We start from the raw sequence: 21,731 nt of genomic DNA, 5'->3' as shown, positions 1-21,731 counted from the left end.
TCGCACCTTGAAGGGCAAGCAAGCAAAACACGTTTGTCATGTCACGAGTTATGTCCATACAAACATACAAACTTGCAAGTTACCAGATGTGGGATGGTGATTGGAATGCATGACAGAAGAAGCTCAGAATTCGAGGTGTAATTTGGTTAATACGAAGTACACAAGAATGCCGCCCTTTGACGTTCATTCAAGGTCAGAGGTGAACAAGACTGGTCAGCCAGTGAAGTGGGTTGAGTGTTGGGAAACACACTGTTCAAGCAAGGTCGGGGAGCAATTCATTGGTCGCCACCGGCATATCGGCAGCTGCACTGCAACACACCGACCACCATTCGGGCTTGGACGCACCAGCTGAGCTGAAGAGAAACTCTTCTCTTTGTCGGATGAGGCCCCGGCCCTTCTTGGGCCCCAAGGGACGAATTTGGCACCATGACATCGTTTATTACTTTTCGATAAACGATGTTTGCGACGTTAGTAATAAAAGCCTCCACGGAAAGGCGGAGGACAATGCTATGGTGCGAAGTCGGTTCTGGTAACTCGAAGGTTTCGGGGAATCCGAGTGATCCTCACGCGAGACATTCCCGGTCACGGCCCACCTTCTTCAGGTGGGTCCCCGATGTTAGTTGATGTGTCGTTCAGAATAGGAACTAGGGGAGATGCAAGTGCCCAGCTGGGTGAGTATTTGGAGCTCCTTGGGGCAAGACTGGGCTAATAGAAATACTCAACCATATCCCATATCCTTTCCGATTTTCTGGCCATTTCCTAGCTCCCATTGTGGCTCTCCATTCCACTTTTGACGAGCTGTCAGTGAAGGTATCAGCTGGGGCTTGCACTAACAATTGCGACCCTCCCCGCACCCGAAGCGACGGGCAGCAGCGGGAAGCACGGACCAGGTCACTGGCGATAACGCAATTTCTGGGACGAAGGCGCAAAGCAGCTCCACCATCCGATTTCGCCATTTCGCCCGCCTCTTGCACCAAAGGTCGCACTCGACTCCCAGCAGCATATCGACAAGACGCAAATAGCTGTCGGCCAAGCACAGTTCAACCCTGTTGCGGTGGCGTTCGTGCTTTTTGTGGCCGTTATAGTCACCATTTCCCAACCGATGGCGGGGAGCAGATCGAACAACAGACGAACGCAACGATTGAATCAGCGGGCCGTGATAGACTCAGATTGGCGCAATCCCAGTTACAGGCCTTGATTGCACCGCCGCTCACTGCCCCGACCTTGTCTCCTTCCTGTCTCTCGATTGCGAAGTACCAGCCGCCCATTGCGTGCCACTCTGCCGCCTCTCTGCAACTTATCCGGCTGCTTGACCGCTCCGAAACCCGGCCAGTCCTGACACAGGGTCAGCGTCTCAACCACCACCAGCGGCAGCACGCAATCGGCTCAGCCTGACCGTCACCGGCAAGCGAGCCCAATGCTTGCACGGGCCATCTAACCTGGTACCAACGCAAGACAGCCATTTGCTTGCGTTCCCGCCCTGCCGCCCCTATGGAAGACTTCCAATCTTCCACCATCCCTCATGGCCACCCGCCACTCCCGAGGCACGATGGCATCGAACCCTCGACAGATGACGCCGACCGGGCGTTGCTGAGAGACGGGTCCACAACGCGACATAAGAGCACTCCAGCTCTCAACCGGGAGGTCGACGACCAAGATCACACGGTAGACACCGCCAAAAACTGCACACATCTACGGCCGGAGGAGGAGGCACGGCATCGATCGCGCGGCAGCCTAAACAACATGTCGTCGTCACTAATCGGGAAGACGGTCACGCCCTTCTTGAAGGAGCACATTCCGACCATGTACGCGCCCGTCGGGCGATCGAGAAACGAGCAGTCCGCGAGAGAGAAGAACCCAAACACGAAATACTGCTACCGCCACCGACCCGACTCGAAATGTCGACGAGCCGCCGACGAAGCCAAGATGGTCATGATACAACAAGAGCTGGATAAACTCACCTCGGCGGATCAACAAGCCATCACCCACGTATGGTCGTTGTTCTCCGCTGCGCCATCCCGCCACCGCGAGCTGATGCTGCAGGGTGTCCTCGCCCAGCTCTGCTTCCCCCAGCTCTCGCTCGTCTCCCGCGAGGTGGGCGAAGCCCTCAAGATCGACTTCATCACTGCCCTACCCGTCGAGATCGCGCAAAAGGTGCTCTGTTTCCTCGACACCGTGAGCCTCACCAAGGCCGCCCAGGTCAGCCAGCGGTGGCGCCTGCTAGCAGACGACGACGCCGTGTGGGTGCGCATGTGCGAGCAACACGTGAACCGGAAGTGCACCAAATGTGGCTGGGGGTTGCCCCTCTTGGAGCGGAAGAAGCTGCGAAACTACACGCGGGCGCGCCAGTTGGCAAAGAATAATTCCAATGGAAGGATCCAGGAACTCACCGACTTGCCGCGAACAGACGCCCAGGAGCTTCCGTCGGGGAAGCGACAAATCGAATCGACCGAGAGCCCCGATGGCAAGCGGCGGTGTATCGTCAAGCTACCGGAGGAAGAGACGAGAACCCGGAGCTGGAAGGCCGTGTACAGGGACCGGTGGCAGGTGCGCATACTCTCGGCTGTCGGCTTCACCAACTAAATGCTAATCTCGTTTGTTGCCCAGGTCGGATACAACTGGAAATATGGGCGATGCTCGGTCAAGACGCTCAAGGGTCACACCAACGGCGTGACATGTCTCCAACTGGACGACAACATCCTCGCGACTGGGTCGTACGATGCTACTATTAAGATCTGTATGTGCACTGCACGATTTCCGGGTCCTCGGCCCAGAACTGACCTCGGCGAATAGGGAACATTGAGACGGGCGAGGAGATTCGCACACTTCGCGGCCATGCACGCGGCATCCGCGCTCTGCAGTTTGATGATTCCAAGTTGATCAGCGGCAGCCTGGACAGTATGCCCCCCCCCCCCCCCCCCCCCCGCCCGTCAGGTAGATGACTCAACCCTCTGACTTCATGTAGACACTATCAAGATCTGGAACTGGCATACCGGTGAATGCATATCAACGCTGCAGGGCCATACCGATGGCGTTGTTAGCGTACACTTCGACGCGCAGCTCCTTGCTAGCGGGTCGATCGACAAGAGCGTCAAGATCTTCGACTTCAACTCGAAGGAGGCCTTCTGCCTGAAGGGCCACACGGACTGGGTCAACTCGACGCGGCTCGACATCAGCAGCAGGACTGTCATGTCAGCCTCGGATGACACAACGCTGAAGCTCTGGGACTTGGACACTAGGCAGGTCGTCCGGACCTTCGAAGGCCACGTCGGCCACGTTCAACAAATCCTGCTCCTCCCGCCAGAGTATGAGCCTGACGACGAGCTGGTGACGGGCCTCGCCGGGCCGGGCGACAATACCGACGCCCTCTCGACCGCGAGCGGAGGTGACGGGAACTCAACAGCAGCGTTCATGCACCCGGAACGGCGCAGCAACTCGCCCTCTCGCGACGAGGACATCCGCCAGATGTACGGCTCGTCCTTCGCCTCGGACCCTTCCCGCCCTCTACCCCCGCGGTATTTCCTGTCCGGCGCCCTCGACAGCACGATCCGGCTCTGGGACAGCGCGACGGGCCGGTGCCTCAAGACCATGTTCGGCCACCTCGAGGGCGTCTGGTCGCTGGCCGGCGACACGATCCGCGTCATCAGCGGCGCCAACGACGGCATGGTCAAGTGCTGGGAGCCGCGCAGCGGCAAGTGCGACGCCACCTTTGTCGGGCATCGGGGCCCCGTCACCTGCGTCGGCCTCAGCGACAGCCGCATGGCCAGCGGCAGCGAGGACGGCGAGATCCGCATCTACTCGTTCAAGGATATCGGGAGCGCTGCTAATGGCCAGTGTGTGCTGGATTGCGGAACCCCGAGTTAGGACTAGGCGCCACTGTGCTGCTGCGTTCGACATGGAGCGGCGTTCAACATTTGGGCCGCTGCCGGAGGGAAGGGATGGGAGTTTGGAAGGTTTCCTTTTTGGTCTTGGGTTTCCCCTTCGGCGTAATCATTTTTCCCTACGGGGGATTCGCCCGCAAAAATAGGGCAGGCATTTGGCTTCTTCTCGGTGGTTGGTCTAGGCGGGTTTTGGTGGCGCATCTTTTGTGTCTGGTATGCGCAACGCAATGGGGTATCAAAAACTCATAGATGGACACGGCGGGATGGACATGGGCTTTTGGTTGGACATGAATAGGTGCTCAATACCCGGTTTTGCAATGCGATGTTTTGGTGTAGGCTCCGGCATCGAAGTGGCTGGTGGTAATTCGCGTATTGCAGTGTCAGCACGCTCCGGATCAAATCCTATGCAGACGACTTAACTGCGGCGAAAGGGTCCTGTAACTACCTAATAATCAGCATGTACGGAATATTTGCCAGACGTTTTCCCTTTTCGAATTCCCACAACCCTTTGTTAATGCTGCCTCCAGTTCGACACAGTCGCGTTGTGGGGCTCCGGTTATCTGGCCCGGCTTCGTTGTCGGGTGCTGGCGGCGGCCAGCCAGGTGCCAGTGGCCCGACACAGGAACTCGGCAGGCGCAAAATGACCTCGGCATTGGCTGCTTGCGGCGTGGACGACCGTTCCCGGAAGCATCCGAAACTCGTGGTTGGCAGTGTGGGGTATGCGCCTCAAAGACCCCCAGTGCCCCCTCAGGTTTCCCCGCAGAATCACAAGCTCGGCTTGGAGTCGGTTATCGCTACGTCACTGCCCGATCACAAGCCAGGACAAGACACTTTTGTCACAGTTTTTGGGTATCCAGCTCAACTCCCTTGGCCGCAACGGGAATTCGTCACGAGCGCAGGTTGCTCCGTTACGGCCGTGTGGTGACCAATTCCTTCTAGGGTTTGGAGTGGAAATTCAATTCGAAAAGCAAGCCGAGGACTGACTCAAGATGTCAAGAAAAAAAATAAGAAAAAACGAATCTACCGGGGAACTGGAGACTGCTGCCAGGTACAGTTGGAGATGTGACGTTAGGATGCTGCTCCGCTAAGCCGACAGACGGGCCCGTCACCAACGGAACGGCCACACCTTGACGTACCGTTGATAGTAGCGCCCGTCATTACCTGTGCAAATCTGCCCTTTGTCTTCATGCCATTGGCGTTTCCGTATTGCCTCTCGAGTCCCCAATCCCTCTCTCATTGGTTTTCTCGGCTACGGACGAAGGGGTTAGTTACCTTCCTGGGCCAAGTCCCTTAACTTAACCCACCAGTGTGGATCTCGTTCCTTTCCCGTCAGTGTCGCGGCGTTTGGGGTCGGCCACCGTTCTAGGTCCTATCGCCTCCATCTGGAGCATATCCGGGGTTAGGCTGTCAGGGTCTCGTTTGTTCGGCCTTGTGCCCGCTCGGCTCGGCTGCTGGCCCCCTCCAGATATCCGATCTGCCGCGAGCTTCAGAGTCATACTTAGACCCGATAATACCTCCCTGAAAACACAACCCCTCCCCCTCCCTCATCGTCTCCTTTATTTCTTCTCTGGTCTCTCTCTAGTGATACCCGCGCATCTAGACTGTTATTTTCCCGGGCTCATACCCCAACATCCCCAAACCCGACTGTGGAGGTGGTCCACCTATACTTTCCTGCCGCCAGGATCCGTTCGTCCTTCGCTCTTTGGATATTTCGTGCCTCTCGTCTGTTGCTCACCTCGACGATTTCACCGGCGACAAAGCCTCAAGTATAATATTTACGCTTTAGTGCCCCAACTCCACGCCGCCGCATCGTTGCGAGTTGCACGAGTTAAGGATATCATCATCCTCGGCATCCGGAGAAAGGGGCTTGGCATCGGCAACGAGATCCCCTAGATATCACCTGTTGGAGCGCGGTTTAGGGAGTACTGGGGGTAAAAGGAGCAGAAACATACATAACATACGATGGCGACAAAAGTTGGCAAAGACGGCAAAAAGCCGGCGTCAGCGGCAACCAACCTCATCGGTGAGCCCCAGCTACGGTCGCATTCCCAGTCTGCGTGCGTGCTGGTACTAATATGACGGTTCGCTTTGCAGCTGGTGGAGGTGCCGGTATGATGGAGGCGTTAGTGTGCCACCCTCTAGGTCAGCAGGCACCGTTTCACTTGATTGTATTGTATTAGGGATACAAGCTGACCGGACCTTGCCCCAGACACCATCAAGGTGCGCATGCAGCTTTCACGACGTGGCCGCGAACCAGGCATGCCCAAGCGTGGCTTCGTGGCGACCGGGCTCGAAATCGTGCGCAAGGAGACGCCACTCGGCCTATACAAGGGCCTAGGCGCCGTGCTGACGGGCATCGTGCCCAAGATGGCCATCCGCTTCACCTCGTTCGAGTGGTACAAACAGGTGCTATCGCATAAGGAAACGGGCGTCGTCTCGGGTCAGAGCCTCTTCCTGGCCGGCCTCGCGGCTGGTGTTACAGAAGCGGTGGCTGTTGTGACCCCGATGGAAGTGGTCAAGATTCGGCTGCAGGCGCAACATCACAGCATGGCCGACCCGCTCGACATACCCAAGTACCGCAACGCGGCGCACGCCCTATACACAATCGTCAAGGAGGAGGGCGCGGGGGCGCTGTACCGCGGCGTGTCGCTGACGGCGCTGCGCCAGGGCAGCAACCAGGCGGTCAACTTCACGGCCTACACCTACTTCAAGGAGTGGCTGTACCAGTGGCAGCCCGAGTACCGCGGCACCAGCCTCCCCAGCTACCAGACCACCCTGATCGGCCTGGTGTCGGGCGCCATGGGCCCGCTCAGCAACGCGCCCATCGACACCATCAAGACCCGCCTGCAGAAGATGCGCGCCGAGGAGGGCACCACCGCGCTGCAGCGCATCACGAGGATCGCGGGCGACATGTTCAAGTGCGTCGTGCCCCAGATACCATACATTCCCCCTCTCCCAACCACAAGTGATACTTGAGACGAGAGAGCGAGCACTAACAGAGTTAACCCCCCCTTCACCAGACAAGAAGGCGTGCACGCCTTCTACAAGGGCATCACGCCGCGCATCATGCGCGTCGCGCCCGGCCAGGCCGTCACGTTCACCGTCTACGAATACCTCAAGGAGAGGCTGGAGAAGAGCGGACCGGCCATCCTGACGGGGGGAAGGTACGAAGAATGATTATGTCCGGATGCTAATAGTCACTTGACAAAACCCCATACCATACCCCAACAACCCCAACACCATACTACAGCCCCGCGCCGCGCCGCGCCATGCATGCCATCGATTCTTCGTTAATGGAGTTATGCCTTGTTTGTCTTGATGTACATAATTACTCTTGGCAGCGGGATGCGTGGCGGCGGTTGTATATCTATCTGCGTGGCTTTTTTGTCCCCCTCGAGTATAGTTATGCTGATGGAGTTTTGCTCTCTTTTCCTGCTTTTACAGCCGCGATCGAGAGTTTGACAGCATGAAGGCCAAGGCTGCGTGAGGAACCTACTTGTACAGGGAGGGGGTTTGGATGGGTTGGATACGTCATGAGGAAATGGGAGGCATGGTTGCATAGATAGTGTTTTGTGAGGGGGAAAGGGCAGGACTTCGGTATAAGTCGTCGTATTCTGGACATACTGTGTAAGAGCCACAAGGATTGGGGGGATCGCCCCAAACTATCGGCCGGGGTCTCTGAATCTCAGACATGATATCTAAGACATGTCTTTGTCGAGCGGAGCTGAAGAATTGCCTTGTCCGATCGATCGGAAATGAGCGAGTGCCCGGACCGTCGCCAATCCGGACCAAATCAGCCACATTACGTTCCTCTTACGTAGCGCTGAAACAATTAGTTAGGATTTGCACTAACTAAACTACCCAGCACACCGAGATACTTCGACCGCCCTCACCTAACCCAATTCGTCCATCTCGGACGGCCACCAGTTGTTTGATTCGTTAGGTATCGGCAACATACGGCTAACATTCATCTAATTAGGTACTCAACACGTCGCGGTTTTGTTCGCATTATTTCCGTTCGTAGCGACGGCCCGTACCGCCGTCAACACGAAATTAGACGCTCAGAAAAAAATAAGCCCATCCGTGCCGATGATAAACTCACGAAATAGATGCGTGACATGCCGAGCCCCTCGAGCATGTTAGAGTATTCTCTGTCACATCTTCTGTGGTGAAACCGGGCAGGGGGAGTTCATCCACTTGCGCCGAAGTAACGTCAATTCCGGTCATGGGGACGACATGATCGTCCAGGAAGAGGATGGCGGCGCAGTTAAACCCCTCCCAGTGACGAAACCGATTGGAGCCAATGCGGAAGGCAGGCCGCTTCAGGGACGAGATATAGCCAACGATGGCTTCAACGGTGTTATATCAATGGCGAGTGGCTGTGGACAATGCGCATAGGTAGGTAGAAGGGAATTTCTGATGACGAGGAGGTTCAGGTCGAAGAGGAAGATTCCATGTCACGGAAGGAGGCGTTGGGAACGTCGATACTCACACTTGAGCTCTCGCGAGGCGGTCCTCGGGTTAATTCATACTTGGTATTACACATAGACAAAGCTAACGGCTATCTCGGCCCATCCTCCGCAATCGGACGTGTCCCCCGTCGACCCCCTCTCGCGATTCAGCCGTCTGGAGTTCTCCGAAGGGCGTTGAGACGGTCTGTCCGTTATCCTGTCCAATGGATGAATATAGCAGCCTATCATTCTGTGATCACACGACTCTCTTCCCCCAACCTCCCTCGTCCACTCCCACCCAATGGCCAAAACTTCGGTGTCTCACTTGGCAGCGCTTGGGCACCGTGGGAACGTCCACGTGCGCTCGGCGTGCCCGCACCGGCTTTCCTTTCTTGACACTCGTGAAAATTATTCAATAACTAGGTTGCTGGTTGGCTGAAATTTCTCTCTCGGCGAAGCCACGAAAGGGAAGGATTCTGTGGCGTGAAGTCACCAGACAACAATGCAGGCCTCGATTTGCAATACCTTGGGTGGAGCGTATCTTCTTATTGAGAGGGAATATAAACGTTGTACAAGCATGTGGATATGAAATCAAAGAAAGGAGGGGAAGGGAAGGGAAGAGAGTGCCAGAGAGACCACAGCTCGCTTGCGTTTTTGACACCATACGTATGCCAAGCGCGAAGGACGGAAGGATAATGCCAACTGCTGGTATCATGTTTGCGAGCTGCCACAGAATTTAACTGATAGTTATCCTCACCACTGAGCCTAGCTATATTGCCAAAGAGAGAGGTGGTAAATCTACAGAAGAGCAGAGAAATAAATGTAAATCACGAGCACATGGCTGTAAGCCTCTAGGTAGAATATAATAAGTCGATAGAAACGAATACAGAGCGCGGGCTACAATCTAGAGCTACCCTATCCATCCCTTTCATCATGACACAACCCATTCTATGAAACCAACACCCAACCCTACGACCATACCTACCGTACTTTTGCCGCACAATCAAACCCCCTCCCTCCACCCATCCACCCACCAACCCCGAAACCTTACAGATTACACCACCCACCCAAACCTGATTTACACCACCGCCGGCTTCAGCCTCACAAACAGCGGCTTCTTCTCCCACAGAATAAACGCCCGCTGCTCCACCCACCCCACACTCTCCTCACAAACCTCCAGATCAAACCTAAAAAACAACCTCGCCAACACCAGCCGCATCTCATGCCACGCCATGTTCTGCCCCAAACAGTCCCTCGGCCCGTACCCAAACGCCTGCACCGCCTCGCGCCGATCCCCCGCGTACTTGCCCCCCTCCCCCTTTTCATTGCTGAGCCAGCGCTCGGGCGCGAAAGAGTCCGGCTCGGCAAAGTTGTCTGCGCTGCGGTAGGTCGCGTAGTGGTGCACCGATACGCGGGTCTCGGGCGGGATGAAGCGGCCGAGCACCGTCTTGCCGGCGGCGGCGACCACGCGCGGCACGCCCACGGGTACGGGCGGGTACATGCGCAGGGCTTCGTGGATGCCTGTTGGGGGGGGTGGTTAGCTTGGCTGCTGCTTGGTTGGTTGTGGGATGGGGTTGGGATGGGGTTGGGATAAGGTTGGGTTTGGGTTTGGGTTTGGGTGTGGGGGGGGTTGGGGGTGGCGGTGGCGTGTGGTAGTGGCGTGTGGTGGTGGCGGTTGGGGGGTTGAGGGATTTGGAGGTGAGGGAATTCAAATTAGAATGCAGGGGGGGTGGTCTGGTCTGGATTGGGGGGTTTGAGGCAATTGAAATTGGTGTAGGAGGCAATTGGGAAGGTGTTGCGTGGTTGGAAAAGGGGCTCAGGTGATGTTGTTTGGGTGACATGGCGATAGGGGGTCAGGTCAGGGGGCCACGTACAGGCATTCAGATACTTCAGCGGGGCGGTGCTTTCCATGGTGATCTCGTCCTCGTTACGGAACCGGCCGCGGATCTCCTGGGTCAGCAGGGCCAGCTTGTCCGGGTTGGTCAGGAGGAAGTAGGTCAGGCCCGACATGGAGGTGCCCGTGGTCTCGCTGCCGGCCAGCATGAAGACGTCGGCGTGGCAGTACATCTCGTCGAGGCTCAGCTTCTTGTCGCCCTGGGCCGACAGCACCAGGTTCCAGATGTCGGGCTTGTCCGAGCCGCGCTCCAGGCGCTTGTCGACGCGGTCGGCCGAGAACCGGAAGTGGTTGTACTTCATGTCGCGGACGGCCTTGGGCTCCACTAGGTCGAAGAGGGCCTGGAACAAGGGGTAGTACTGGATCAGCTGGGCGATCGGAATGGCCCGGATGGAGTCGAAGACGGCCTGGACCCATTTTGAGTAGGTGGTCGCCTGGAGCTGGCCGAGCGACTGGCCAAAGGTCAGCTCGCCCATGATGTCGAACGTGGTGAGCTGGAAGAGCTTGGCCATGTCGATGGGCTTGCCCGCCTCGCCGGCCTCGCCCAGCTTGGAGAGCAGCAGGTCGACATGGTCCCGGAACACGGGCTCTTGGCCTTTCAGGGCCCGTTCAGAGAAGGCCGGGGCGAAGAGGGCGCGGTATCGCCGATGGTCCTCATGGGCGGCGGCGCTGTTGATGCCGTAGATGCCTGTCACGTTAATTAGTATGGCGGTTGGTTCGAATGCAAACATGCACAGTAACGTGCTGACATGCAAAGACTGGGGGAAAACTCACCGTTGGCAGGGGTAACAAACCACTCCTTGGCCTTGGCGAACTCCTTTCCCCCTTTCTCGTGACGATTGTGCAGGGCCTTCCAGACGGAGCCGCCGTCGTCGACGAAGCTCAAGTCGTCGGGGCTGTAGCGCACGATGGGACCATATTGGACGTGGAGCTCGTGCATCCACCGCACCTGCTTCCCCGTGATGCAGGCGACCCAAAAGGGGATGCGGCTCACGGCACAGGAGAAGGGGCCGGGGAAGCGAGCGAGCTGGTGGAGCGTTGCTGAGTGGATAATGGTGGCAACGAGGTAAACGGCGACGGCACCGAGGAGCGTCGTCGTCGTTGTCAGGCCATTTGGCCACTCGGAAAGGAAAGAGAGCCAAGACATGGTGTAAGAAGAGTCCGAGGGAGAGTGCTGTCTGTCATGCACTGTGTCAAACGCACAAGAAGGTTGCCAGATTTGCTGTCTCCTGCAGCAGAGAGGTCGTATTGACGAGAGGTCTGCAGCAGCATGTCCACTTATACCAGGAGTTTTATTAACCGGAGGCTTCGGAGGGGCCGAAAGATCGGCAAGGGTAGCATCAGGGAGGATACCGACCAGGACGACACCCCTGCTCGCAGGGGCCCTGCTTCGGTTTTGTTGCATGTAAAGAAGGGGACGGGGGTCACGGCCAGGGCGAAAAGTCTGTGTCCGGCCCAGGAGAATTTGCCCATACTGTGTCGACTGCAGGAACCTGCAGCATTGTGGCTGCTTCTCGTCCAGGAGAGCCGGAGCCAAGAGGAACCAACAGCCATGGGGAGAAGGATAGATAGGTAGTTAATCGTCGTTGCCGGTCTATTGTCTAGGTCATGTCGCTCTTCTCATGTCAAACTGGTACTATACTACAAATTCATGGTCGCAATCTTGACGTTCTTCGTCTTCGGCAGCAACCTCAATGTCCGCGTCCTCTTGACCACCATACCCCGGGTCCCAAAGTACCGCTGGCTCTCGTAGCTCCAGTGCAGGACACCGCTCACACATTGCGCCATACCATCTACCAGCCTCTGCACGTCCAGGTCGACAGGCCCAACCCAGCGCGGGAGCAGGCTGTACAGGGCGTTGAATTTCTCCATCTTCTCCCGGCTCAGCTCGCCTGCCTTGTCGATGGCGTCCTGGACGCCCACTTGGAACTGCGCCATGATGATGGTCACGATGTTGTGCTCGTCGTCGCCGACGGCCTGTTCCTTGTTGTACGAGAGCAGATCCTGGGAGAAGAGAAAGAAGAGGTGAGTATGACAGCCGGTTTTCCAACTTGGGAGGGGAGACGAAGACCACTTACATTGCCAATAACAATCAAATCCACGGCGAGCGTCTCCAGCATGCGGAGGATCGGGTGTTCCCTGATGTGGTCCGGGATGTCCATGTCCAGCTCCCACAAGGCAATTGTGGACGGGGCTCCCGAGGTGTGGCGGCGCAGGGGGAAGTAGCTGTCGAGGTCGAGGATGCGCGACTCGGACCGGTGCTCGGCCTGCTGGGCGACAGACTCGACGTAGTCGATCCATGTCTCCAGGAAGCGGCGCTTGAATGTTTTGGTGGCGGTTCTGGGCAGACGCAGCCAGAATCTGTGCGGAGGTCGGGTCAGCTCCTGATCGAGCAAAATTCGCACGATGGGGACAGGGGAAGTCATACTGTCTCGCGATCTCGCCGCCTATCCATTCACCCTTCGGCCGGGGCTTATGTGGATAGCAGAGGGCATCCATCTGAATACTCGCCTGGTGCCAGACCTCCTCGGGTGTTGACTGGTCTGAGTATTCGTCGAACATGAAAAAGAGGTGCATGAGGTCGCATCCGGATCGTACGTATTCTGATCATGACGGCGTCTAGTTAGCATGACATGTCCTGGTAAGGTATATATGGCACTCGTAGTCGTAGTCGACGATGGATAAAGAAGTAAAGAAAGGGGGAGAGCTCACCTCGTGGCATGCGTGCGTAGCACATGCCGGCTAGAAGGTCTACATGATTCAACTCGGTCAGTAACCAGAGGCCGGGTGTGTCACCATCTACACCTGCGGTGTGCCACCGCGAGAGGAGGCTTACTGAGTTTGCCATAGTCGTGGATGAGCCTCTGGGTTTCTGGGTCGAAGGCACCGAAGCTGGCACTCCATTCCAAACACTCCTCCTCGATGTCGGCCAGATGTGGACTGACATACCGGGGCCAGCTCCAGACGGATTCTAGAGGCGGCAGCCTGAGCTTTCTCACTGGCGCGTTCATCCCGACGGTCTGGTAAGATGTGGTATCTGCGGGCAGGGTGCGGGAACAGGGTTGCGTCTGGAGACCAACTGGTTGCATCTTGGATCCAACAAGAGTTACCAACAACCAACAGGACGGCATGGGCAACGCGGGGGTATTATAATAACACGGCGAGACCAAGAATAAGATCACCCGGCCAGCTGGAAACGTGGAAGCGGGCAAAACCTGCCTCATCGATCACGGGATGACTCCCACCACCACGGTCCCGGCGAATTCAGGAATCTGGAATCCGATATTACGATCCCCCTATTCCCATGTTGGCTGGTCCCAGGCTGCTCCTTGGGGTCGTGAGGTCCCGCCGATAAGGATTCCCCCTGCTGGCCTGTCTCCATTGCAACCCTGTCTCCCTGTTACCACTCCTTCGGTACAACCTTCTTTCCTTCGGTCAGATCCTTGTCTTGCTGGTTCCGAGCCCGAGCAACCTGATGAACCCCACAACGGTCGCTTCGAACACCCCAAGGCCCGGGGGTTGGGCTCGAGCAGATCAGCAGAAGAACCTGCCTTTCACGGGGGGTTCTCTGGAAACAGGAGGCGGCGCAGCTGCAACGCAACCAGTGCCGACCCTGCTCAAGGACTTCGCTACGTGGGGTGGACTCGGTTCGGCCGGTTCTGGCTCCGAGAAGGATTCTTGGAAATACCCTGGCATTGCTGGTGGCCGAGTGGTCCTCTCCCCTCGGTAGTCGGCAGCGGTGCGATCGGCCAACGGACGTGCCATCGGCTGTTGAAGATTTTGAGCGGGGGTCAAGAAGGGAAGGCCGGGGCGGGTACGCCGAGGGCACGTGGACGGTTCCCCCAAGCGTTGCCAAGTGAGACACCGAAGAGCTTTTTTTTTTTTTTTTTCACCATTGGGGGCCAGAGGGGAAGGGGGCATGCAGTTTGGGGGGGAGGAGGAAAAGAGTCTCGTGATCTCTTCAAGGTTGTAAGTGTAAGTGGGAGGGGAAGGGAAGAAAACTTGGTAGTTATCGTTCTATCAGTGATGGAGTTAGTCAAGCCAGTCAAGACGTTTGAAAACCCGCCGTGAACGGAAATAACGTTTTCATTTTCTTCTCTCACTTTTGAGGAAAACTGTTGTGAAAAACTCAAATCCGTCCGTCTCAAGCGGGAAATTAGGTCGTGTCCAGTCCCACACATTCCTCCCCCCCTGTCCCATGTAAACAAACCACGCAAAAACCCCAAAAAAAAACCGAACCCCGAACCGAACCGAACCTGGTGGACCTGGGCGAAGACCCACAATGAGAGATCCGCCGCCCAGTTTTTGTCCCGGTACCAAGTATGTTGCCTGCTCCTGCATGCTGTGAAACCAAAAAGTGGACTCGGGTAAATGTGCTCAACACATCTCACGACGGGCATGTCCCGGTCCGGAGTGCCCGTTACCACCCTCGTTGCCGGACCAGTTGTCATACTCGACCGTGAAGACGTCAGTGCGGTGGACAACGCCCGTGTTGAGTGGCTGCTCGTCCTTGTCGCTGCTCTCGTCGGAGCTGGCCGCTTTGATGTCGGTGCGGCTGCTCAGCTTGCTATGGCCGCTCTTCCCCATGCCGCCCATGCCATATGACGAGCCCTTGCTGCGCTTATTGGTCGAGGACATGCGCCGAACGAGCGGTCTGTAGAAGGGGATCGAGCACGCGATCACCGTGGCCACGAACTCGGCGACCAACCAGATCAACACCATGGCGGTCCCGTGAGTGAAGTCCGTGCTACGCGAGACGGCGGGGATGGTGGACGACTTGTAGATGCCGACCACGCCAGCACTGGAGAGGGGAAGGCAAGGGTTAGAATGGTCACGAGAGAAAACGCAAAGCAAGCCACACGGAGGGTGCCGGGTAGCGGCAGGTATATGACTTACACCACACCAAGACTCATGGACGCAATAACACCCATCTTCTCACGCTTCTTCATCTGCAGGTTCCAGATGACCAAGCTGGGGAAGGCAGTGAGGACCAAATCCATGGCGGCCGAGTAGCCGGCGGCAAAGACACCGAGGCCGATGACGACGTCGCCGTCAACGCAGCCGGGGGTCGGCGGCACGGCGCACTGGAAGAACTGCACGATGGAGATGGCACCCATGGACCCGTTGATGGTGACCAACATGAACCAGAGGGCCGCCTTCTGCCATGGCTTGGTGACGAGCCGGAGCAGGGTGATGATGAAGGACGACTTGGAGACGGCAATGGCGATGACGGCGAAGAACTGCCCGATCGGCAGGTAGTACATGAGCTTGGGCAGCAGCGTGAGGTCGGCGTCGTCGAGATGCTTGCCGAGACCCCAGTTGGTGGTCTGGATCGAGATAATGACGAACACTAGAAACAACGCCTGCAGAATCGCGAGACAACCCCACGAGTTAGCCCTAGCCTAGTGTCGTGAACCGGCAGCGGACCCGAAACTGGCGGTCACCCCCATGGGGGTCCAAGCCCAGATCCGCGCCCGGGCGGAATACAAGGAAGCCACTGGAAAACTGGGAAACTGGAAAAAGGTACCGTACCCATGACAAAGCGAGGACGGCATCGTCGAGGCCGACCTTGGTGCTCATCGACTGCTTGCAGTAGAAACGCAGGCACATGAAAATGAAAGACGCCACGGTGCAGACCACCATGGTGATGGTCATCGGGGGGCCATTGTCGTCAGCCATGGCGGAGGATGGGGCAGACACTGCCTGCTGCTTGCTGCTGCTTGCTGCTGCTTGCTGCTGCTGACTTGAGGGTGAAAACTCCGGCGCCGAAAACAATGAAAAACGAATGAATGTGTGTATAAAACGAAAGGGATGCTATGAGATGCTCCGCCTTGGTCGGGCGGATGCCTGTGTTAAAGGATTGTGAGGGGTTGCAGAAGGAAAAGGATCATCATAATCAGGGCCGTTATGGCATTGGGTTCATTTACACATTTCGATGTTACCCAGCCTTTGGCGAAAGGGACTGTGCAACGGAACAAGGAAGCAGAACTGGGGCCCAGCACGCCCAGTCCCACGGCAGCCCTCTCGGCCCGCTGTGGTGTGTTGCTTCTGGCAGTCCTCCCCGTGAAGGATACGGCTCAACGGTCGCCTAGGAGCCAATCGGGCAAGCTGTAAGCCTCGCGTGCTGCATGCCGTGAGCGTCCAAGTGGGGGCAACCTTCAGGGATGCTGACGAACCCGTCCTTCGGGGGGACGCCATCCCACGTCTCGCACTCGTGTAACCCAATCGGAAAGCAACAAGACCTCCGCGAGCCCCCTTCACACCCCTGAGCTCTCCAACCAACTGCAACTCCATCCCCATGCCACCCCCTCTTTCACCTGGTCTTGACCGCTGCTCTCCATTTGCTTTCCTGTCGCAGCTCATAATTAATCACCAACACAACTGCCTGCATCTCCCCCTTCTGAGCTTCTGAGTCGCAACGTGATTCAGATCTAGTAACCGCCTTTATTGCCCGGCAGTAGCCACTCCGTCCACACAGTAAGAATCTGTCAAAAGAACAAAGAATGGGCGCCGTCCTCTCGTCCATCCAGGGGACGCTGCTGGTGGGCGTACTGGTAGCGGGCCTGTACGCTCTGTACCGTGCCGCACTCCCCAAGCCGCTCGCCGGCATCCCGTACAACCGAGATGCGGCCGGCAAGCTGTTCGGAGATGTCGGCGAGATGATGGGCTATGTTATGCGCACCAAGCGAGTGTTTGTAAGTCGTCGTCCGCCCCCAACTTCCGCCACGCCTATCTTTCAGTGGGCCGCCCAGTGTACCCATCCAATGCACACTGGTCGTCCATCGTCGTCTTCATGGCTAACCAGTGTCTTTTGTGCAACCATGAATAGTGCTGGTTGACGTCGTTGACGACACGGCATCAGAGCCCCATCATCCAGGCCTTCGTCAAGCCCATGGGCTTGCCGTGGGTGGTGGTGACGGACCCCTTTGAGAGCCAGGACATCCTGCTGCGGCGGACCAAGGAGTTCGACCGCAGCGGCTTCTTCGGGGACCTCATCGGCGGCATCCTGCCCGAGCAGCACATCCAGTTCGTGTCGAGCGACTCTCGGTTCAAGAACAACCGCAACCTGATCAACCACCTGATGGCCCCGAGCTTCATCACCGAGATCAGCGGGCCGCAGCTCTACAAGGCAGCCTCGACCATGATCAAGCTGTGGGAGCTCAAGTGCGGCACGGCCGAGGGCCGCCCGTTCCACGCCCACCACGACATCACCTACATGGCACTGGACACCATCTTTGCGGGCATGTTCGGCCACCCGGAGGCCGAGAGCATCACCACCAACCGGCTGGAGGTGGTCTCGCGGTGGGAGGCCAAGCGCGAGAAGAAGCTGCCCGCCAGCCTCGACGAGCCGGTCGAGTTCCCCGAGCCGGAGCTTCCGGCCATCTTCGCGGCGGCGCTGACGCTGGCCAACTCGGTGACGGACACGCAGCTGTCGCCGGCGCCGCGGCTCACGTCGTGGGTGCTGCGGCAGCTGCCGTACATGAAGAAGGCGACGGCGCTCAAGGACAAGTACATCCGCGACCGGGTGGACGAGTCGGTGCGCGTCATGGAGCAGGACGGCAGCGCGCCGGCGCGCACGGCGCTGCACTCGGTGCTCCTCCGCGAGCGCGACGTGGCGGCCAAGGAGGGCCGCAAGGCCGACTTCCGCAAGCGGGCCATCGCCGACGAGTTCTTCGGCTTCATGCTGGCGGGCCACGACACGTCGGCCACGACGGTCGCGTGGGGGGTCAAGTACCTGGCCGACAACCCGGCGGCGCAGGACCGGCTGCGGGCGGCGCTGCGGGCGGCGCTCCCCGAGGCGACGCGGGCGAAGCGGGCGCCGACCTACCAGGAGCTCGCGCGGGCGCAGATCCCCTACCTGGACGCCGTCGTCGAGGAGGTGCTCCGGCACGCCAACACCATCGCCTTCGTGGTGCGCCGCGCCATGCAGGACACCACCGTGCTCGGCCGCCACATCCCCAAGGACACCGACGTCTTCCTGGTCGCCAACGGCGCCGGCTACCTCGAGCCCAACATGCCCCTGGCCGAGGAGGTCCGCAGCCCCGGCGCACAGCGCAGCAAGAAGACGGCCCTGACCGGCACGTGGGACAACAAGGACATCGGCGCCTTCAAGCCGGAGCGCTGGCTCAAGCAGCAGGCGGCGGGCGAGGGCGAGGGTGAAGGCGGGGAGACATTCGATCCCATGGCCGGTCCCACGCTACCCTTCGGCCTGGGTCCCCGCGGCTGCTTCGGCAAGCGGTTCGCGCTGCAGGGGCTCAAGATCCAGTTCGCCCTCATCGTCTGGCACTTCCAGCTGCACAAGACGACCGAGGCGCTGAACAGCTACGACGCGGTGCAGAGGTTCGCGCAGGAGCCGACGCAGTGCTACGTGCGGTTGAGCAATGCCAACATCTAGGGGTGAGAGGTGTGAGAGGGGTGTGAGAGTGATGATGAGAACAGCGAACTAATGAGAGTTGGGGAGGGGTCGTTGTTTTGCAGCAGGTGGGGGAGGGTTTAATAGGTAATCAGCGTTCAAGGGGGGTCATTGTAAGGGGATACTTGGTATCCCCAGCAATGCGAATTATGTACATTCGTGCCTCAATATACCCAGTTTTCACACGTCAACACACATACCTATGTCGGTCGTCTATTTAAACATCTTGAACAGATGTCGTTGGTCCTCCCTTCATCCGGATTGGTTACCGAGCGCCACAAGTGCCGACATGTTTGTGCCACCAACCAACATGCACATGTAACACTGTCTGGTACCGTTTCATGCACTTTTGTGGCAGCCGACGGTGCAACCAATGTCAGGTGATGCGCCATTCAGACCGTTAGTTACAACGTCCTGGAGGATTCACTGCTATCACGGTGAGTGACTCATGTGAGAAGTAGGTTGACAGCAGAACCTGGCAAATATCATACCTGTTTCGTAACTCTTCCCCCTTTTCGCTTCGACTCCGCAGCTAAGCTTTTGTCATCTTGCCCGTCATGGAAGTCAAGGCTAAACGCAAAGCCATATCTCACCGAACCAGAGCCTTGTTGTGTTTCACCGGGCGTTTACGCACTACATCAAAGGTCGAAGTCGCGAACCATGACTACCACACAACCGAACCATCCCGGCTCGAAAGCCTTCCGGCTGAGTTACGGACGCTTCTTCTCTCGTCTTTGGCCAGCCTGAACGACCTCAAGGCCGCCACCCACGCATCGCCCGTGCTCTACCACCAGTACCGAGCCGACCGCAAACAAATTCTCGGCCGTGTATTGCGATGCACCCTTGGTGAGAAGGTGTTTGTGGATGCCTACGCGGTCCAGAAATCAACCCGACTCGAGTACCCGCCTTACCTTGCAGCCCACCTGACCGCGCAAGCTTTCATGGACACATATCAAGAACACCGCGCGCAGCCATCCATCATAGCTGGCGAGTGCGCAGCCGCAGACGTCATGGGCATGGCAACATTCTACTGGTCTACCGTCGGGCCTCTGATGCAGAAAATCCCCCAGAAACTCCTCCACAACCTTGACCCATCACTACAATTAGGCCATCTGAGCAGGGTCGAGGAAGAACGCATCCTCCGCGCCCTGTACCGTTTCGAGATGTGGTGCAACCTCTACGGCACCAAGCCCGGGGCCGCGGCGGGCAGCCAGTCAGTCCAACCGATCGAGATGCTCATGTACTTCTTCCAAGTCTTTGAGCCATGGGAGATCGAAGAGATCTCATGCATCCACGCCCTGCTCATGGACATGTACGACCACATCTTTGTGGACCTCAAGCTACCACTCCACCACCTCCCAAACCGGCTCATAGACGTCTGGTCGCCACGCGCTTGGGTAACGACCGATCTCAGCGACAGCCCCTACGCAATTGACCAGTTCCGTAAGCGAACCCACCCCCACTCCTCCCCATTGAATCCAGTCGCCCAAGCACTAGGTACATACCTACCTTAGTTAACCCACCTCCCCGCGCGGGATCACCACCACCAACCAGGCCACCGCAACGCGCAGCTCAACAGCCTGATCTCACGCGGCCTCGAATTCCAGCTGCAAACCATGCGCACCCTCGAACCGCCACCCCCCACCAACCATCGTCACCACCGTCACCACCACCGCCACCACCGCCACCACCGCAAGCAACTCAGAAAACACATCATCCACCCCGGGCCGACCGCCGCCGCCGCCCGGCCCCCGGGCGCCAACAGCATCCAAGACGCGCTCTGCCGCGAGACCCAGACAATGCGGCGGGCTTTACACCGAACCGAGGGAGACCGAGCACAGGAGCGCGGGGAGCGGGCGCGGCCGCAGTTCCGGGGGCGGGACGGGGCGGCGGAGCCGGCGCTCGGGTGGGTGCTGCGGTGGCGGGGGCGGCGCGGCAACGCGTACGGCCAGGAGACGCCTTGGGACCTGCGGGTGTGGGGGTATGTGTTTTGGGACTGTGGGCGGTTGGGGGGGAGTGGGGGGCGGGAGGTGGTGAAGGGGGTTGTGGGGGGGGCGGTGGGGAGGCCCGGGGTGGTGCAGCGGTGATGGTGTGGTGTGGTGATGCATCGTCCTGTGCAGTGGTGATGGGGGGTGGGAGAAGTAAAATGAGAGGGGGCGGGGTTGAAAAAGGAAGGGGAGGGGGCCAGAACGAACAAGGAAGGGGGAAGGGAAAATCAGAAGAAGCAAAGGAAGAGCGAAAGCGAGAAAATGAAACAGAGGTACCTTACTAGCTCACTAGTATACGATCTAATATGATAGTCCCGAGCCACGACGAACTAGCGGGAATAAGCAAGATGATGCCGTGAAAGGTCCCGGATGCCCGGCATTTTCCCCTGTCTCCATGAACTCCGAAATGGCAGGGCGGCCATTGAGTGGACGGCATCGTCGCTGCTTATCTCTCCTCCAGAATCCGAGGGCATGGAGGCGCTGATGTCGCGGCGCCGTCATCGACAAGAGAGGGCATACCTATTGTGGCACGGGCGTAGCGTACGAAGGCGCGTCGCTGGATAAACTTGAAACCGCGGGTATTTGCTACGGGGTAAAATCACTGTGCCTTCAAGCGGTGCTTGCTGTTGCAATAATATACTCCGTCACGAGCTAGACGTGCCGCGGTTAGACATGGGTAATAATACGAGAGGATGTCGAAATCGCTTCTAACTGCTTCGTAAGGAGTAAGTAAAACAATGCGGGGAGTGCTCGTCACGGAAAACACAAATACCAGTTAATGTTTAGCCAGATACAGAGGAATCCTGAGCCCCGAGCTGTTTTTGGCTGTAAGCGGCCATGTGGATTGTTTCCCTCTTGTGCTTGATCCGGATCATCCGTGCTAAACATCATCCGGATTGCTCTTGTAACTGTTCACTCACTATTCGCCTAGGTACCTAGGCACCTAAAGAGCTACGTGGCCATGTAAGCTCGGAAGTAGAAAGAACCTGGATGGTTCACGTAATATCATTATTAGGTATGTAGGTAAGCGTATACTATGCAGCTCCAGTACAGGCCAACTATTGATAAGTCGTTAGCTCTGTGAATAGCTGGCTACCTAGGTAG

The 21,731-nt window shown here is 57.8% G+C and overlaps 7 protein-coding genes across 7 annotated transcripts; 4 read left to right on the top strand and 3 right to left on the bottom strand.

Moving 5' to 3' along the window:
* Positions 1–1,224: 1,224 nt before the first annotated feature.
* On the top strand, positions 1,225–3,980 carry B0H64DRAFT_144645 (WD40-repeat-containing domain protein). The gene is made up of 4 exons (XM_062798328.1): positions 1,225–2,547; positions 2,608–2,737; positions 2,794–2,898; positions 2,966–3,980. The coding sequence occupies exons 1-4, from the start codon at positions 1,492–1,494 to the stop codon at positions 3,862–3,864; spliced, it is 2,190 nt and encodes a 729-aa protein (XP_062658859.1). The 5' UTR covers positions 1,225–1,491; the 3' UTR covers positions 3,865–3,980.
* A 1,863-nt stretch (positions 3,981–5,843) lies between these two features.
* On the top strand, positions 5,844–7,058 carry B0H64DRAFT_322002 (mitochondrial carrier domain-containing protein; the record flags this gene model as incomplete). The annotated part of the gene is made up of 4 exons (XM_062800543.1): positions 5,844–5,904; positions 5,976–6,023; positions 6,091–6,799; positions 6,902–7,058. The coding sequence occupies 4 exons, from the start codon at positions 5,844–5,846 to the stop codon at positions 7,056–7,058; spliced, it is 975 nt and encodes a 324-aa protein (XP_062658858.1).
* Positions 7,059–9,188: 2,130 nt separating this feature from the next.
* Positions 9,189–11,565, bottom strand: B0H64DRAFT_395059 (cytochrome P450). Its single transcript, XM_062803725.1, has 3 exons — positions 11,001–11,565; positions 10,207–10,914; positions 9,189–9,853 (listed from the first exon to the last, which is right to left on the bottom strand). The coding sequence occupies exons 1-3, from the start codon at positions 11,371–11,373 to the stop codon at positions 9,411–9,413; spliced, it is 1,524 nt and encodes a 507-aa protein (XP_062658857.1). The 5' UTR covers positions 11,374–11,565; the 3' UTR covers positions 9,189–9,410.
* Positions 11,566–11,820: 255 nt separating this feature from the next.
* On the bottom strand, positions 11,821–13,237 carry B0H64DRAFT_358865 (isoprenoid synthase domain-containing protein; the record flags this gene model as incomplete). The annotated part of the gene is made up of 4 exons (XM_062801660.1): positions 11,821–12,230; positions 12,305–12,587; positions 12,655–12,829; positions 13,063–13,237. The coding sequence occupies 4 exons, from the start codon at positions 13,235–13,237 to the stop codon at positions 11,868–11,870; spliced, it is 996 nt and encodes a 331-aa protein (XP_062658856.1). The 3' UTR covers positions 11,821–11,867.
* A 1,366-nt stretch (positions 13,238–14,603) lies between these two features.
* On the bottom strand, positions 14,604–15,905 carry B0H64DRAFT_322639 (uncharacterized protein; the record flags this gene model as incomplete). The annotated part of the gene is made up of 3 exons (XM_062800570.1): positions 14,604–15,027; positions 15,123–15,589; positions 15,759–15,905. The coding sequence occupies 3 exons, from the start codon at positions 15,903–15,905 to the stop codon at positions 14,604–14,606; spliced, it is 1,038 nt and encodes a 345-aa protein (XP_062658855.1).
* An 824-nt stretch (positions 15,906–16,729) lies between these two features.
* On the top strand, positions 16,730–18,890 carry B0H64DRAFT_424112 (cytochrome P450; the record flags this gene model as incomplete). The annotated part of the gene is made up of 2 exons (XM_062805632.1): positions 16,730–16,921; positions 17,056–18,890. 2 exons carry the CDS (start codon positions 16,730–16,732, stop codon positions 18,619–18,621), a joined length of 1,758 nt encoding a protein of 585 aa, XP_062658854.1. The 3' UTR covers positions 18,622–18,890.
* Positions 18,891–19,042: 152 nt separating this feature from the next.
* On the top strand, positions 19,043–21,711 carry B0H64DRAFT_459470 (uncharacterized protein; the record flags this gene model as incomplete). The annotated part of the gene is made up of 8 exons (XM_062807443.1): positions 19,043–20,082; positions 20,194–20,620; positions 21,041–21,167; positions 21,298–21,352; positions 21,414–21,454; positions 21,559–21,590; positions 21,643–21,646; positions 21,676–21,711. Exons 1-8 carry the CDS (start codon positions 19,197–19,199, stop codon positions 21,709–21,711), a joined length of 1,608 nt encoding a protein of 535 aa, XP_062658853.1. The 5' UTR covers positions 19,043–19,196.
* Between the last annotated feature and the right edge of the window lie 20 nt (positions 21,712–21,731).

This window comes from Chaetomium fimeti, assembly GCF_033439085.1.
Source record: "Chaetomium fimeti strain CBS 168.71 chromosome Unknown B0H64scaffold_4, whole genome shotgun sequence".
Taxonomy (NCBI): domain Eukaryota; kingdom Fungi; phylum Ascomycota; class Sordariomycetes; order Sordariales; family Chaetomiaceae; genus Chaetomium; species Chaetomium fimeti.
The sequence above is the reverse complement of the archived record's forward strand: the minus strand, read 5'-3'. Positions and strand labels throughout refer to the sequence as shown.